General features: G+C 47.8%; 1 protein-coding gene and 1 pseudogene across 5 annotated transcripts; one reads left to right on the forward strand and one right to left on the reverse strand.

The window, feature by feature from the left end:
* Positions 1-921: 921 nt before the first annotated feature.
* On the reverse strand, positions 922-10217 carry LOC111150825 (delta 4-desaturase, sphingolipid 1). Of its 5 annotated transcripts, XM_022508446.1 has the most exons (4): positions 9452-9644; positions 8925-8977; positions 4736-5478; positions 922-1645 (listed from the first exon to the last, which is right to left on the reverse strand). In XM_022508446.1, exons 3-4 carry the CDS (start codon positions 5450-5452, stop codon positions 1499-1501), a joined length of 864 nt encoding a protein of 287 aa, XP_022364154.1. In that variant the 5' UTR covers positions 5453-5478; positions 8925-8977; positions 9452-9644; the 3' UTR covers positions 922-1498. The 5 variants fall into 5 exon arrangements, with proteins under 5 accessions (XP_022364154.1, XP_022364151.1, XP_022364153.1 ...); XM_022508443.1 differs by lacking the exons at positions 8925-8977; positions 9452-9644 and adding an exon at positions 10046-10217; XM_022508445.1 differs by lacking the exon at positions 8925-8977.
* A 459-nt stretch (positions 10218-10676) lies between these two features.
* LOC111150704 lies at positions 10677-14085 on the forward strand (annotated as a pseudogene).
* The last annotated feature ends 3187 nt before the right edge of the window (positions 14086-17272 follow it).

Raw genomic sequence — 17272 nt, forward strand, 5'->3', positions numbered from 1 at the left:
TGGGTGGCTCAGTCGGTCAAGCATCTGCCTTCGGCTCAGGTCATGATCCCAGGGTCCTGGGATCAAGTCCCACATCGGGCTCCCTGCTCAGCGGGCAGTTGGCTTCTCCCTCTCCCTCTCTCTCTGCCTGATGCTCTTCCTGCTCCTTCTCTCTCTTGCTTGCTGGCAAATAAATAAGTAAAATCTTTATTTTAAAAAAAGGGTGCTTGAGGATTGCTGTTCTGTACAAATTGCAGACTACTTGATTTTTCTGATACATTTTATTTTTTTAATATTTTATTTATTTGACAGAGAGCACAAGTGGGAGGAGCAGCATAGGGAAAGGGAGAAGCAGGCTCCCTGAGGAGCAGAGAGCGTGACTCGGAACTCGATCCCAGGACCCCGGGATCACAACCTAAGCCAAAGGCTTAGCTTGACCAACTGAGCCACCCAGGCTTCCTTTTAAAAAAAATGTTTTATTTATTTATTTGACAGAGAGCACCATCAGGGGGAGCAGCAGAGGGAGAGGGAGAAGCAGAGAGCCTGATGAATACCACGTTATTATTTTTAAAATACTTCACCATGGGGTGCCTGGGTGACTCAGTCGGTTAGGGTGACCGACTCGATTTTGGCTCAGGTCATGAACTTAGGGTCACGAGAGCTCCCCCCTAGTTGAGTTCCCTGCTGGGTGTGGAGGCTGCGTGACATTCTCTCTCTCCTTCTAATTAAAAAAAAAAAAAAAAAAAAAAAATGAAGATGAAAAAATAGAACACTTCACCACGTCACACTCTGTTTACCCCAGTGACACAGTTCGGCCCGGGGTACTGGCCCTGTGAAGCCAGCTGTCTGCTGTCAGACCGCACCCCCATCCTGCTGCAATACAGGGGGAGCAACTTCTAATCTGAGAGTCGCTGCGTCTGGAAAAGGAAGTTCAGTGTTGGATGTGATCGATCTCAATAAGTCCTTTATTTATTTATGAGGCTCTGCAGGATTCAGGAGTGTATCGTCTCAGTTCCACTTACAATAGTAAAAGTTAAAAATTCAGCTTATAGGGAAAGATCTTTCCAGATTTTAGAGGGGGTGGCGGCATTTTAAAGTAAACTCACCCCAGTACTGTATTATATAAAGACAGTAAAGTATGAAAATGTGATAAATACTACTGTGATTAATAGCTCAGTTTATTAGCTGTTTTAATAAAGTACAACTTTATAGTGAAAATAATGTACTAGAAATAGCTTTTTTTAAAGCTTCTTTACGATACGCTTACAAAATGTCAGGCATCAGGGAAACTGTCCTCAACAATGATGATGTGACACACACGCTCCGTGGGAGCAAAGCTGAGCGCGGGCTGGACAGGCTGACGGTGGGAAGCCGGGGAAGCTCCGGGGACCGCGGGGCTCACGCTTGGGACCCACACGAGGAGCCTCTCCGCCTCGCCGGGCTTCGATTAATAGCGCAGAAAGCCCACTTTGCAGCCCTCATGAAGCTCCACAGAGAATTCCTTGAGTTCAAAGGACCTTCACTCCAGGACCACCTTGCCTTTCTGATGCCGCTTCATTCTCGAGTAGGGACTTATGGTGTCATCCGTCACGAAGTCATACAGGACTCTAATCCACGAGTTGTAGTGGGGCAGGTTGTCGTAGTACTCAGCGGCGATCTTCCTCACCTGCGAGGGCAGACAAGCAAAAGGGAGTGCTGGCGGAGTCCGGCTAGACCGGACTTGACGGCCAACGCCGGACACAAGCACCAAGAAGAGGAACCACCCTCTGGCCACCTCCCTCCCCAAATGCTCATATGTAAGAGCTGCGGCCGGACTCCAGCACAGAGCAGTTCGACAGTGACATATACTCGACCCTCTAGGATCACAGACTGTCCCATCAAGCTCTGAACGGCGCGTCTGATTTTATTATTTTTTTTAAAGATTTAATTAATTAATTTATTTGAGAGAGCGAGCAAGCAGCAGAGGCAGAGGGAGAAGCAGGCTCCCTGCTGAGCAGGGAGCCCGATGTAGGGCTCAATCCCAGGACCCTGAGATCATGACCTGGGCTGAAGGTAGACACTTCACTGACTAAGCTGCCCGCGTGGCCCCGAATAGTGCATTTTAAATAGCTGAGCTACAGATGTAAGTTATATCTTACTAAAGCTGTTACAAGAAACCTTGTCACACACACCTGTTAACATCGTGCACTGTAACCACCGTAATATAAGGATCCAAGAAATAGCAGTGATTTGCTGAGGACACAGCACAGAATGCTCCCTGATGCACACCTGACAGGAAGAGCCACTAAGGGAAGACCAGAGCTCTGAGGACACCTGTCACAGCAGCTCAGGACTGTGATAGCAGGCAGCAGGCAGGAAGGGAACAGACACTGCTCACCATGGGACTTGCGGCAAGTGATGTCTGAAGCAAGGAAATTCTCGGGTTGGGGAATGTTCAAGAAACCTAGTAAGATGGGGGCACCTGGGTGGTTCAGTCCGTGAAGGGTCTGCCTTCAGCTCAGGTTGTGATCCCGGGGTCCCGAGATCGAGCCCCGCATTGGGCTCCCCCTGCCCCTCCCCCTGCGGTCTCTCTCTCAAATAAATAAATAAAATCTTTTAAAAGAAGATTAAAAAAATAAAAAAGAAAGAAACCCATAAGTTAAGGTACAGTTGACCCTTGAACCACACAGTCTGAGCCACATGGGTCCACGTATACACAGACGTGTTTTCACTAAACACAGTGCAGTCCTGTAAACGTGTCTTCTCTTCTTTGCAATTTTCTTAATACTTTCTCTTCTCGAGCTTACCTCATCGCAAGAACACTGTATATGACACGTATAACGTACAAAATACGTGTTAACCGACTGCTTACATCAGGGTTCAGCTTGCAGTCAACAGTGGGCTAGTAGTTATGTTTCGGGGGCATCAAAAGTCACATGTGGATTTTCAACCCTGTGGGGACTTGGTGCCCCTGCTCCTTGTGTTGTTCAAGGATCAACTCTGTGGTTAATGTTGATTTTGTTTAAAGGGCAACCAGCTTTGTACCCTCTTTGAAAGTAAGGGGAAATTCACTTCTTTAGTAAAGAGGCGAACGAGGCCTGCCCTGCCGTCAGGCGTGTGCACAGGTCAGGCAACACGAGACACATCACACCTGCTTTCAAACTTGGCTCCAGTCGCATGGTTTTTCCCCAAACATTTTATTTTGAAAAATGTGACACCTGCAGAAAAGTTGAGCAGAACAGACACCTCTATGCCCTTCACCCAGGCCCACCACCACCGTAAGTCGCTTCCTGTCTCTGCATGGACATACACCATCTAATATGCTCTCTCTGCTGAGCCTTTGGAGAGCAAGCCGCAGACATGTGACATCTCACCCTAACATGCCAGCCCAATACTCAACACGGACCTCCTAAGAACAAAGACGTTCTCCTACAAAGCCACCATGCTATTTTCACACCCAAGAAAGTTAACAGCAATACAATATTCTCTGTGATACACTATAGATGTAAAGCTTCCCCACTGATCCAATGTCCTCTCTAGACCTTTCTTCTCCTCGAGTGGGAATCCACTCGTAATCAGACGTCACACTTAGTTCTCATTTGTTTGTAATCACGTCAATAGTTAAAATCTTATGAGGAAATCCATTAAATTCAATTGGGTAGATATGATGGCATAAAATATTTGGCAATAGCTCCCATGGGGCACCTGGGATGGCTCGGTCGTTAACCATCTGCCTTCAGCTCGGGTCATGATCCCAAGGTCCTCAGATCGAGTCCCACATTGGGCTCCATGCTCAGTGGGGAGTCTGCTTCTCCCTCCCTTTATCCCTCCCTCCACCCACCCCCGCTTGTGCTCATTTGCACTGTCAAATAAATAAATAAAATCTAAAAAAAAAAAAAGTTAACTCCCTTATATCAGAGCTTAAAAAATTAAAAAAAAACTAGTATTACATCTCATACATATTCCCCTTTTTAGAATTATGGAAACACTTTTTGGTAATAAACTATAAAAGCCACTGATTCTGAGGAAGGGAACTCTAATAAAAGAATTCACCAAAAAGATAAGCGAAGTTACAAAGGTGGGCCTTTGCAGAGGACGGAGGGATGGGGGCTCAAGCTGTGTTCTTTCACGTCCTCCACAAACAATACACTGCCACGTGGGGAACAGGCAGGCCTTGCCTGCAAAAAGTTTGCCACCCTGAAAACTGTTTTTTAATGCACGGGCCAACTGCGTGGGATGTCTGCATTTCCCAACAAGCCAACACATAAATCTTAGCCAATCAATGTAACAGCGATGAAAGCAAGGTGAACTTGAGCTCACTTTGCACAGAACTCCTTTCTCAATCTCTGACATAGTTTATAAGTCGGCAGATCCTCCAGCACTCCGGACCCAAGGGCCACTGCTAGGCTTTGGGACTCAGAGGGAATGTGGATGACTCTAAGGAGGGCACACAAAGGATGCACACCTGTCGTTTGCTTTGATGAGTTTAGATAGGCAAAATACACCAGAACCCTTTTGTTTTATTATTTTTTAAGGTTTTATTTATTTGAGAGTGAGGGAGAAACAGGCTCCTTGCTGGGCAGGGAGCCTGAGGGGGGGAGGGGTGGGGCTCGACCCCAGGACCCAGGGGATCATGACCTGAGCCAAAGGCAGACGTGTAACTGACTGAGCCATCCACGTGTCCCTACTAGATTCCTTTTAAAATGGGAAAGCTGAGACTGATGTTGGCCATAAAACCCCCAGAAATTAAGAGTTTGTGTCAAATCTCTTTACTTACCAGTGGAAGGCTTTTTCCAGGAATGTTGGGGAAGTCATGGTGCTCGTTATGGTAACCCACATTGAAGGTGAGCAAATTCAGAGGCCCATAATACGAGTAGGTTTCATGTCCCTTGAGGAACATGTAATGTTCAGCTATGAAATGTCCAGAAATCGGGTGTAAACCTAGCCCCAGCAAGGATGCTGCCAACATGTAGACCAAAGATTTAACTCCCAAAACGTAGTAAATTATAATGTCAAAAGTGACCTGGATCACCGTATTAATAATTTCCAGGTAAGAAATGGGTTTGGGGTTGATGAACAGAGGTCGAAAAGCATAAAAGAGAGGCTGAAGGACCACCCATATAAACTTTCTGAAAGTGGTGCAGAAAAACCAGCCTTCAAAATCGGTGGGAATATCCACATCGATGCCATCCCCCCCAAGGTAACGATGATGGTCCATGTGATACCTCTTAAAGGAGATTGAGTAGGGAACGCCAATGGGAAGATTGGCAAATATGCCAAACCAGCGATTCCACATAGCTCTGTAGTGGCCAAAGGCACTATTGTGGGAGACCTCATGAATAGCCAGAGTCACGGAGTGGTTAATGCAGCTGCCGAAGGCATACGCCCAAAATATGACCCACTTCCAGTCCAGGTCCTTCACTAAGTAGAATGCAACCAGCTGGGTGAGAACCATCATGGTTATAATCCAGATCAAGTTGGGATCGGGTTTCATCAGGGACTTTATCTCTGGATACTTTGCTGTAAAGAAAAACAAACAAACCAGGAACTGAGAAGAGCACACACTGGTTCTGCAATTATGATTAAATCAATACCCATTAAATTAATGCATTAATTAATTTTTTCCTTTTTCCCAATCATGATATGCCCTCCACTAGAGGCTTTATCCACTACAGGGAGGAGTATATTCCAATAGTAAAGTTACCAAATACCACATCACAACAAATCTGTGCAGGAAAAATGAGCCTCAAAATCTAGACTCCACATGGAACAGAAAGAAAATCACAAATGAGTAAAGATTTCATGGCACCCAATTCCCTTTTCACCCCTAACAGTTCTTTGTATATAAAATTGGTAAGTTTTGCAAAGTTGCGATCATAGTCTGATAAATCTATTCCAGTGTCTGACAGAAGGTACAACATATGTATATACTTATGTATCATGTATATGCAATGTACTTACATACGATATATATTTGTTGTAAAAGACACATACTTAGATCTTATAATTTCCTTTATAATGATGGAATCACTTCTAGTTGCCAGTTGTAACTTCTACCCACTTCCCTATTTTTAGACATTCAGATAGCTAAGATTTTTGCCTGTGTGGCCTCCTGACAGGCATCAGGAAATCAGGATAATGTGTGAGAACTGCACGGTGCTAATTTGTCAGATTCTTATTTGCACTGTTGAAGCTACATGCAAATATCCAAATATGACCAAAAAGGCCAATAACAGAATCTCTGCATTTTAGGCAAGTGTCCTCTAAGGGCAAATGCACACTCCTCTCTGGATCTTACCCACCCCCTCCTCCCACAACAAGAGGGAGCCCCAGGGTCTTTGGTTTTATGTGTTGCTGAGTAGGTATGACACAGGACAGCATGAGGTGAAAGGACCTTCTTCTTGAGCCCGGTCATTCAGATAAAGAAGGGAAAGGAGCAGCTTCATCCTCATTCCTCTACATGTGAAACAAGGAATTCAACGAGAGCTTATACTGCAAAGCAGACTACTGAAGTCAGTTTTATATGACATGAGGGTAGAACTAACCCAAGTGGATAACTCCCCATTTTCTCTCTCTGCTCCCTAAACTCTAATCTTCATTGGTTTAGTCCATTTTATCAACTATGAATAATTCTGGAGGCAAGAGACAAAAAAAAAGTAACCCTACAGGCCTAAAAGTGAATTTGTCTAAAACTAATTTTCCTACCATGTCATTCAGTAAAATATGAGCATTTGGGGAGCAATTCTCCAACAATAGAATAACAATTGTTCAGTTAAATGGTGGATAAGAAAGAATTCCTTGAAGAATTCATTCAGTAAGTAGTATTATGTGTTTCTGCTCCAGCATCTTTACCTTATTTAAAACTTGGTTAAACTGACACATCTGACATAGGACAGAAGGCAATACACATTTTAGATAAGTCTAAAATGATGAAATTCACATGCCTCATTCTCAGACAAATCAAGTTGCTCCAAGTAATTCCGTACCAAATATTGGCAAAGCTTATTTTAGTACATAAAAATCAATACAAGGGTACCGCTATAATTAAATAGGGAAAGAAGAGTTTTTGCAACAAATGGTGCTGGTTATGAACATCCAAAAGGATGAAGATGGACCCCTTCCTCACACCATACACAAAAAGTAACTTGAGTTACAGATCACAGACCTCAATACAAGAAAACTGTAACACTCTCGTAAGAAAACAGAAGTAAATCTCCATAACCTTCGTGATTTCTTAGATACTATACCAAAATCACAAATGACCAATGAGCACATGAGAAATGCTTGACATTATCAGTTGTTAGGAAGACGCAAACTGAAACCAAAATGAGACGCCGGTTCACACATGCTAAAATGGTTACAATGACAAAGACAGGCAGTAACCAGGATATGAAGAAACCGGAACCCACACAAGTTGCTGGTGACAGTGTAAAACGGTCAGCTGGTTTGGAAGAATCTGGCTGTTCCTCAAAATGCTAAACACAGAGCTACCAACGGCCCAGCAATTCCACTCCTCAGCAGCTATCCAAGGGGAATGAAAACACATCCATCTACTAACTTCCTCGTAAGGGGTCACAGCAGCATTACTCGTAGTAGTCATAAGGTGAAAACAACCCCACAGTCTAGCAACTGAAGAATGAATAAATGAAATGTGAAATAGCCATACAGTGGACTTTTCCTTGGCGGATAAAAGGAATAAAATACTGACCTAGTACAACATAGATGAACCTTGAAAACATAATGGTAAGGGAAAGAAGCCAGTCACAAAAGACCAAGGACTGTGTAACTTCATTTATAAGAAATGTCCAGAATAGGGGCCCCTGGTTGGCTCAGTCAGTTAAGCGTCTGCCTTCTGCTCAGGTCATGGTCCCAGGGTCTTGGGATGGAGCCCTATGCTGTGCTCCCTACGCAGCAAGGTGTCTGGTTGTGCCTCTGCCTGTCTCCCTGCTCATGCTCTCTCTCTCAAATAAAATAAAATCTTAAAAAAAAAAAGTCCAGAATAGGTAAAATCTCCAGAGACAGAAAGTAGATTAGTGGTAGCCTAGTGCTGAGGAGTGTGACTGGGGAACACAGGAACAGCTTTTGAGTATGGGGTTTCTTTCTGGGAAGACAAAAATGTTCTAAAACTTAGACTGTACTGGTAGTTACACAACTGTGTGAACACACTAAAGAACACTGAATTGTACGCTTTAAATGGATGAATTTTATAGTTCGTGCATTGTCTCTTAATGAAGCTGTTAAAAAACACGGTTTCCCTATGGATGGGCAGTAAAAGGAGCATTTCTTGTGCTGTATTACTTGACCCACTAATAACGGTCTCGTTCCTAGCCTTCATTAAGGAGGTCATTTTTTTTTTCTTTTATTTTTTGATTTATTTTTTCCTTTGAGGGGGGCGGGGAGAGGGAGACATAGAATCTTAAGCAGACTTCACACCAGCCCGGAACCCGGCTTGGGCGGAGGGAGGAGGGGGTCGGTCTTATGTCCCTGAACCTGACCTGAAATCAAGAGTCAGATGCTCAACCGACTGAGCCACCTTTCAAATGAACTTTAAATATAACTCCAAACACACATTTAGCATACAGATGTCAGTTGTTAAAAAACATCCACGTTCTCTCATGGCTCTCTCTCCCCTGCCAAAACCCAGCCAACTCCAGAATAATCTCTTTATCATTTAAGTCTTCTCATCTTTCCTGCGGTTATTCCATCTCCACTCCTGAAATGGGATACTGAGCAGTATTTGCACCTGCAGGGAAAAGGGCTATATTTTTATTGAGGAATCTGTCATCCTTTCACTTTCCCAGTGAAATGGTTCAGTGATGTTAAGTATATGGGAAAAGGCTCATTGTCAAGATAAGCATCAATAGGCACCTTTTCACTTCCTTGATTATCTGAATATTAAATCCAGGGCTAAGTTCCAGTACTGAGGCACTGGGTCTTTTTCAAGGTGGACACCGCACTGTTCTTACCAGGCGTGTTGATTGTCTAAGGCATAGATCAAATGCATCGGACGCTGTCTCTCCTGTGTAATCATGCAAACGATACGTTTTAATTAAAAATAAAAAGAAAGCACACACCCAATAACCGAAGTCTCTTAAAAGGCTATCCTGAATAGCAACTGTAAAGATTCAAGCTACCGATTTACTGATTCCATTTTTTAAAAATCCATTTAACTGGACCTACTAACTCCGATTTCTAAAAGCATGAAATTCCTAACTCTAGACACCCCAGCAAAATTTGGGCTGACTTTCTCTGCTTACTGGGCAAATGGATGTTGAGAAGAAAAGCCAGGTAGGGGCTTTGTGAGAAAACATTCCTCCTATTCGACTTGGCACCCGTTGGCTTCCTGATTTTTTCGAAGAGATGGAGAGCATCTGCCTCGATCCGAACCCCTGCACCCCTCCTCACTCTTTACCTACTCGTCGTCGTTAGAGTGGGGGTACCAGGGACTAGTTCCTGCGAGCGCCCAGCGGGGTGGTGTCTGTAACCCACTCACCAGTGCCCGGCCCCGGCGTCAGGAGCGGCCTGGGAGCAGCTCCCGGCAGCTGAGCGCGCCCTCCACTTGCAGGGCCCACCGAGGCCTAGCGAGCCAAGGGCGAAGGGTCCTGGATGCCCAGTGCGGGAGCAGCCGGTTAAGCTCGGCCGATCTTCCGTGCGCGGGTCCTCGCGGCCTCCAGGCGTGCCCCCTCTCGCAGCCCCCCGGCCCCTCCCCGGCGTCAGCCCCCGGGAGCGCGGCGGCGCGGGGCTCGCAGGCCCAGGACCACGCCCTGCCCCGCACCCGCCGGCGCCCGCGCTCCCGGGGCCCGCGCCGGAGGCTCTCCGAGCCAAGGACGTGGTTGGGCGCGCCGGGAAGCCCCCCGCCCGCCATAAGCCCCCTGGACGCCCCCGCCGGGACCCCCGCCTCCCCGAGCGCCCCCTCCCTGCCGGGAACACCCGGACCTCCCCGCCGGGGCCCCCGGGACCCGGCCCGCCGCTATCCCCCACCGGCTCTTTAACGGGCCGCGGGCGCCCGGGCGCCAGGCCGACGCGGAGAGCGCGCCCCGGCGGCGGGAGGCCGCGCGCACATAACGGGGCGCGAGCCCGGCCTCACCCAGGATCTCCTGGCGCCGGCTGGCGTGGGGCTGGTCCGTGTAGACCCACTCGAAGTCTTCTCGCGCGACGCGGTTCCCCATGGCGGCAGCTGGCTGACCCGCACCGGCTCTCGCTTCCGGCCCGGTTCCTCCGAGGCAGCCGCGCTGCAGCTCGGTGTGAAGACGGAGGCCGGGGCGGAACCCCGTGGCCCCGCCCCGCCCCGCCAGCCCATTGGTCCTGCGCCGCGGGGTGGGGGGGGGGGGTCTCCTCGCCCGCCCCGCCCCCAGCCCGCAGGCCCATTGGTCCTGCCGCCAAGGTCCCGCCCCGCCTGCCCCCGCCCCTCCAGCCCATTGGTTCTCTCCACGTTCTGGCCCCGCCCCACTGGCCGCGCCCCGTGACGTCAGCGGCGGTCTCTAGACTAAGCAGGCTGCCCTCCGCTGGCTGTAACGCTGAGCGGTGTGGGGCGTGCGGGTGGCTGGCGGCGCTTCTCGGCTGCTGCGGGAAGCGGAACCTCAGGAGGGCGCGAGCGCGCGGCCGCTCTGGGACAGTCGCGGCCACAGCCTCTTCTGCGAGGGCTTTCTGTTCCAAAATTAGTCACGACTTCTCCTTTACAAAAGAGGCTTGGGCTGAAACTACAAAGAGGAAGATACTGTTAGGACAGGAGAGAGCCGCCGGCGAGGAGCCTGGGCTCTGATCCAGGTCACCGCCGCCCCTGCTCTTGGAGTGGACCATGGACGCCGGGGCCTCCCGACGCCGGCGCGCCCGGGTCTCCGCGCGGGAGCCGGAACCCGAGGAGGTGCTGGACCTGAGCCGGCTCTCCCCGGAGCTGCTTCTGCTGGTGCTGAGCCACGTGCCCCCGCGCACGCTGCGAACCTCCTGCCGCCGGGTGTGCCGGGACTGGCGTGCCCTGTTGGACAGCCAGGCTTGTGGATGCGCATCCTGGCCCGGGAGCAGGGCGCCCTGCTGCCGCTTGTCCGCAGCTGCCTGCCGGCGCGCCTCGACGTCAGGCCTGGCCTCCTGAGATGCCTCCGGCCCGTCCTCTTGAGCCGCGCGTCCTCCTGAGCCGCTTCTGCGAGCTCCGACCGTTCGGGCGCAACCTCATCCTCAATCCCTGCGGCCAGGAAGGCCTCCAGGGTTGGACGGTGCAGCACGGTGGGGAGGGCTGGGTGGTGGAGGTAAACCTGACACAGGTGCCCGGGGCCCCCTCGCAGAACTGCTTCGTGTCTTCCTACAAGTGGTGTCGCAAAAAACAGGTCTTGGACCTGGTGGAGAAGGGTTTGTGGCCAGAGCTTCTAGATAGCAGCAAGATTGAGATCTGTGTCTCTGACTGGTGGGGAGCCCGAGACGACTGTGGTTGTGTGTACCAACTCCTTGTCCAGCTTTCTAGATGCCAGGCTGAACGTCCTGGATGGAATCCTCTTCTTCCCCCCATCCCGTCCAGCAGGGGAACAACCGCGTCTACTTTCAGGTCACCCACGTGTTCTCCAACATCAAGACCGGCGTTCGCTTTGTGTCTTTCAAACACTGGGGCCAGGACACGCAGTTCTGGGCTGGTCACTATGGAGCCCGTGTCACCAACTCCAGTGTGGTCATGCGGGCCCGTCTTAGTGGAGAGCTACCCTTGAAAAACAACCTCAGCGGTGCCTTCCGGGACCTGGGACCGCTGGCCAGGACTTCTCATGAACCAAGGAAGGATATCACCTCCCTGGGATCCCGGGTACTCCAGGATCCCTTCGAGGAGCCATTGGGCACCCTCTTCAGGTTCTGCAAACTACTAGAAGAGAGTTCTTCCTTCAGAGCTACGTACTGCTGTTACAGGGCAGTCCTCCCCTTGGTGAGCATGGAGGAATGCTGGACCTGGAGGGGCTCTTGGTCCTCCCAGCGGAGGCCCTCTGCTCAGCCCCACTCCCCTCTGCCCTTGCCTTTCTGCTTCAGGGGCTTTATCGGTCCCTTTACAGAAGGCCTGCCTTCTCTGAAGTGGAATCTCGTCCTTAATTCCAGCCACCTCAGGTGGCAGACGGAATGTCGGCCATCTTTAAGGCGGGGACCAGGTCTCGAAACTGAAAGCCAATTAGCCCCCAAAAATGTGTGCAGATCCTCAAGGACCCCAGTGATTGTGTGGTGTGTAAAATTGTTTTTTTTTTTTTTTTTTTTTTTTTCAGCCTGAGTGGCTCAGGTTAAGCGTCTGCCTTCGGCTCAGGTCATGATCTCAGGGACCTGGGATTGAGCCCTGCATCAGGCTCCCTGCTTGGCGGGGAGTCTGCTTCTCCCTCTGCCTCTCACTGTTCTTCTCCCTCACCCCGCTTATGTGCTCTCTTTCACAAATAAACTCTTTTTTTTTTTTAATTTTTCTATTTTGAAAAGTTCTGTAAACATTGAGAGAAAAATATATCAGCAACAACTATCTGCCAATCTCACATAATTTATTATTTTGCCAAAAAGAAAAAAAACCCTACAATTTCTTCCAGCATCCCACCTAGCAGAGTTGCTCAGAGTGGCACACACTGTGGCCTCGGAGCCTGGGGTGCGGTGTGTGGGCTTCTAGTGAGAACTGGGTGGGATCCAGTCAGGTCCCCTTCCTGGGTCAGGTAGTCCTCCCTGCTGGTGAGGACCCCGGGGCTGAAGGCCCCCTCCCCCCATCAGGCGGTCCCCGTGCCAGTGGGGAGCCAGGGCTGAAGGATCCCTCCCTGCATCAGGGGTTCCCTCCTTGGTAGGGACCCGGGGCTGAAGGTCCCCTCTTCATATCAGGGGTTCGCCTCCCTGGTAGGGACCTGGGCTGAAGGATCCCTCCCTGCATTAGGGGTCCCCTCGCTGGTGGGGAGCCAGGGCTGAAGGATCCCTCCCGAGACAGAGAGTTCCCATCCCTGGTGGGGTCCTGGGGCTGAAGGTCCTCCCCAGCATCAGGGGTCCCTCACTGGGGGGACCCGAGGCTGAAGTTCCCCTCCCCATATCAGGGGTCCCCTGCAAGTTGGGGCCCCGGGGCTGAAAGTCCCTTTCCTGAGTCAAGAAGTCCCCCTGCTGGTGGGGGCCTGGGACTGAATGATCTCTTCCCATGTCAGGGTCCCCCCACCACCAGCTGGTGCAGAACAGTTCAGACTCAGGGACTGAAGGTCCGGTGACCTGGGAGCAGCCAAGCCCGAAGTTGGGTTGCGTGTTAGGTCTGTTTGCTGACTGGGACAGAACACAACTGATTCCTTCTGTGGCCTTGTGATTTTTTTTTTTTTTAAACAATTCTCCCACTTTTAATCCAACGTTTTGCTCCTCTGAGGACAAGATCAAAATTTAAGGCCCTGGCGGGACGCTACCTGGATAACTCAGTAGGTGAAGCTTCTGCCTTAGGCTCAGGTCATGATCCCAGGGTCCTGGGATCGAGCCTCATGTCAGGTCTCTGCTCAGCAGGGAGCCTGCTTCTCCCTCTCCCGCTCTCCCTGCCTGTGCACTCTCTCTCTCTCTCTCTCTCTGTGTCAGATGAATAAATAAAATATTTTTAAAAAGAAAAAAGATAAATGTACAGCCCTGGCGCCCCTCCCCACTTGGTCCCTGAAGGTCTCAGTGTTTGTTGATGCTCTGTGGTAAGCACAGGTCATGACTTCAGGCTCACAGCTGCTTAGTGGGTCATTGCCTTAGTCTTAGAAACTGACTCTCCATTCCTGGGGAGCTTGTGGGCTGGGTTCTTAGTGGCCGTGAACGTGCATCTGGAGCTTTTGAGGGCATACAGTGTGCTAGGGAGCCAGCTCTGCTTATTATAAGCAGAACCATTTCCACTGTCTGGGTGCACTTTGGAGCCATGGTCCCCAAGACCCACACCAATCAAAATCAAGTCAGAGAAAGACCCTGTTGAAGGAATTGCTTTTGTAAGCCAAGTAGCCTCTTCGGTCACTTTATGTCGCCGAGTTTCAGCTTCCCCGGAAGTGTGGGGCATGTGGCATTGGCCACAGCGCGGACACCTTGTCCAGCTACAAGATGATCAAGGGCGATTCTATGATCAGGAACAACTTTGGCTTTGCAAGGATGGCCGCCATTGGTGAGATGGCGATTGTGGGCACATCTGATTTGTAATCATAAGAGCACAGGGGTGCGAACGTGCTGTGATTTGCATGGGCATTTGTGTCTGATTGGGCAGGTACAGTTATAATTGGAGAAAGGTAAACATGAGGCACGGATGCTCTGGCCGTGAAAGGCAGATTCCTTTAGGTGACTTCGAAGGCAGAGTGGGGAGTAGTTGGAAATAGAAGAGAGATGGGTCACAGGGAGGACCAGAGGTCTCTAGCATCGTGGATGGGTAGGGGGTTTTGACAACAAATCCAGCCATCTGAAAGGTTGGCCCAATTAGCAAAAGGAAGTGACCTTCCTTACTTATCTATGAGCAGACTGATTTATCCAAGCAGTTCCTGAAAGCTGTGTGGTCGTATCTGAGTCTATGCTCGTCTCCCTCAAATATGACATTCTAATCAAACCCTTGGTCATATGGGCAGTGTTTCCAGTTGTGTCCCGTTATGAAGAAAACAGATTCTTATTGAACTTATGAAAATACTCTTGAGTTTCTGAGTTCTGGAGGGAATAATTACGGAGGAAAGGTAAATATTTCATCTTTGTTTACAAAACTATCCTTTACCAAATTGCTATAAGTCATAGATAATTTAAGAGAAGGCATTGCCTTAGGTCTGGAAAAACAAAACATTAGGGAATCAGCAGTAATTCAAACAAGAAGTAGTAAAAAGTCATAATCATTGCTGTGATTTCATTCAGTTGCATATACTTAGTATTTGTTCTGCTTGAATCCAGTTTTTCTATTAATTCTGGAAATTTGTACCCCGTTTAATTTTATGATTTTAAAGTTATCAAAAAAATTTGTGCTTGTAAAGTCCTTTCCATGAATCTCTTTTTTAAAATTTTTAAAATTTTTAAAAAAGATTTTATTTTATTCATTTGATAGAGATCACAAGTAGGCAGAGAGGCAGGCAGAAAGAGAGGAGGAAGCAGGCTCCCTGCTGAACAGAGAGTCCGATGTGGGGCTCGATCCCAGGACTCCGGGATCATGACCTGAGCTGAAGGCAGTGGCTTTAACCCACTGAGCCACCCAGGTGCCCCTCCATGAATCTCTTTGAAGATGAAGCATTTTGCAGAAACACTTTTGCGATAGTATCAGAGTTAAACAACAAGATTGCTTTTTAATAATTGCCATTCTGACAGGTATAAGGTGATATCTCATTGGGGATTCAACTGCCTTTCTTTGATGATTAGTGATACTGAGCATCTTTTCATGCGTCTTTTGGTTATTATGTATGTTCCCTTTTTCCTATCTATCAGGCTCTGAATATCAACTTCATATTGGACAATTTCTGACCCCAGAGCTACTCAAAAAATCCTTTCAAATGGGAGCCCCTGGGTGGCTAAGTAAGTTAGGCGTCTGACTCTCGATTTCAGCATGGGTCATGATCTCAGGGTCGTAAGATCGAGCCCTGCATCAGGCTCCATGCAGAGTGTGGACCCTGTTTGGGATTCTCTCTCCCTCACCCCCTGCCCCTCCCCTACTCGTGCACATGTGTTCTCTCTCTCTGTATTAAAAAAAATCCTTTCAAATGAAATTCACCACCGTTCCCATCCCCATCTGTGTTATATTTTTTATTTTTCCTCAGATAGTAATTTTCTTCAACTTATACCTTTAAGCCAAAGAATTGCCTTCCTCCCATGAAAGCCCGATAAAAAGGAAGTTGCTATGGTTAAAGTATAAAAGTTGGCCAGACATAAACAAAAAATTACAGACATTGGCAGAGGCTGGAGGAAGTGGAGAATGGAAAGCTATTGTTTAATGGGTATAGAGTTTCTGTTTGGGATGATGAAAAAGTTCTGGAATTGGATAGTGGCTGTACCACACTGTGAATATACTGAATGCCACTTAATTGTACACTTAAAAATGGTTAAAATGGCAAACTATCTTATGTATATTTTACCACACATATATGTACGTGAACAATAGAGTTCAGAGTAATGTGAATGTGAGACACCATTAAGATTATCAATATATGTGTAATGGGAATGTAGGCAAATTTTTCAAAGAAAAAAATAGTTGAAAACTACCCACATTTATTGAAGAACATTTTTCTATACATCCAAGAAGCTCAATGGACTTCAAGCTCATGGACTCAATGGACAAAATGAGAGATCAACACCAGGCACATCATTGCAAAATGCTGAAACACAAGGAGAAAATCTCAAAGGAGCAAGAGAAATATGACTCATCACATATAAGGAAACCCCACAGCATAAACTTCCAATAACTCCTCATTGGAAGCAGTGGAGACCAGAAGGCAGTGGGATGGCATAGTTCAAGTGCTGGGGGGAAAACACCCTGGCAACTAAGGATCTTATATCCAACAAAACTATCTTTTTTTTTTTTTTTTCAAGATTTTATTTATTCATTCATCTGAGAGAGAGATGGAGAGTGCCCAAGCAGGGGGAGAGGCAGAAGGAGAGGGAGAACCAGACTCCGTGCTGATGAGTAAGCCCAACATGAGGCTTGATCCCAGGACCTGGAGATCATGACCTGAGCCAAAGGCAGACGCTTAACCAACTGAGCCACCTAGGTGCCCCATGAGAAACTATCTTTCAAATATGAAGGTAAGCATTTCCAAATAAACATAAACTGAGAGAATTTGTTGCTCAAGCAGCCATTTGATAAGAAATACTACAGGAAGTTCTTCAGGCTGAGAGCAAGTGACCCCAGAATGTAACTCGGTCCACATGAAAAAATAAAGAGCACCCACAAAGGTAAGTAATTATAACAGCTAGAATAAACACTTATTTCTTCTACTTATTTAAAAAGCAACTGTAGAAAGCAATAAGTGTATAATTGTATCACTGGCCTGATAGAATATACAAATATAAATAACAATAATGGCACATGTGATAGGAGCAAAGCTGCCTTAGATCAAGGAAATGATACCAGATGGTAACTCAAATCTGCAGAAACAAATTAAGAGAAATGAAAATGGTAAATAAGGTGAGTAAAACAAACTCCATATATAGTCCCTCAGTTTCTTTCTGAAGCACAAGATCATATAAAATAATTATAACAGTATATTTGGCACTTGTACCATACACAGATATAATATGTTTAATGATAATTGCACAAAGCAGAGGAAAAGGAAATGAAACTATATAGGTGTAACATTTCTTTTTTTTTTTTAAGATTTTAAAGTTGATTTATTTGACCAACAGAGATCACAAGTAGAGGCAGGCAGAG

The sequence above is a fragment of the Enhydra lutris genome, unplaced genomic scaffold (genome assembly GCF_002288905.1).
Source record: "Enhydra lutris kenyoni isolate GAN:26980312 unplaced genomic scaffold, ASM228890v2 scaffoldscaffold24, whole genome shotgun sequence".
Classification (NCBI taxonomy): domain Eukaryota; kingdom Metazoa; phylum Chordata; class Mammalia; order Carnivora; family Mustelidae; genus Enhydra; species Enhydra lutris.

What these genes read in the sequence shown, in the direction of transcription:
- LOC111150825 (XM_022508443.1), bottom strand. Translation starts at nt 10,127, where the DNA reads ATGGGGAACCGCGTCGCGCGAGAAGACTTCGAGTGGGTCTACACGGAC. An exon ending in CCGGCGCCAGGAGATCCTGG is followed by an intron (nt 5,479 to 10,045) that starts GTGAGGCCGGGC and finishes TTTTCTTTACAG; the next exon opens with CAAAGTATCCAGAGATAAAG. An exon ending in CTGGAAAAAGCCTTCCACTG is followed by an intron (nt 1,646 to 4,735) that starts GTAAGTAAAGAG and finishes CTGCCCTCGCAG; the next exon opens with GTGAGGAAGATCGCCGCTGA.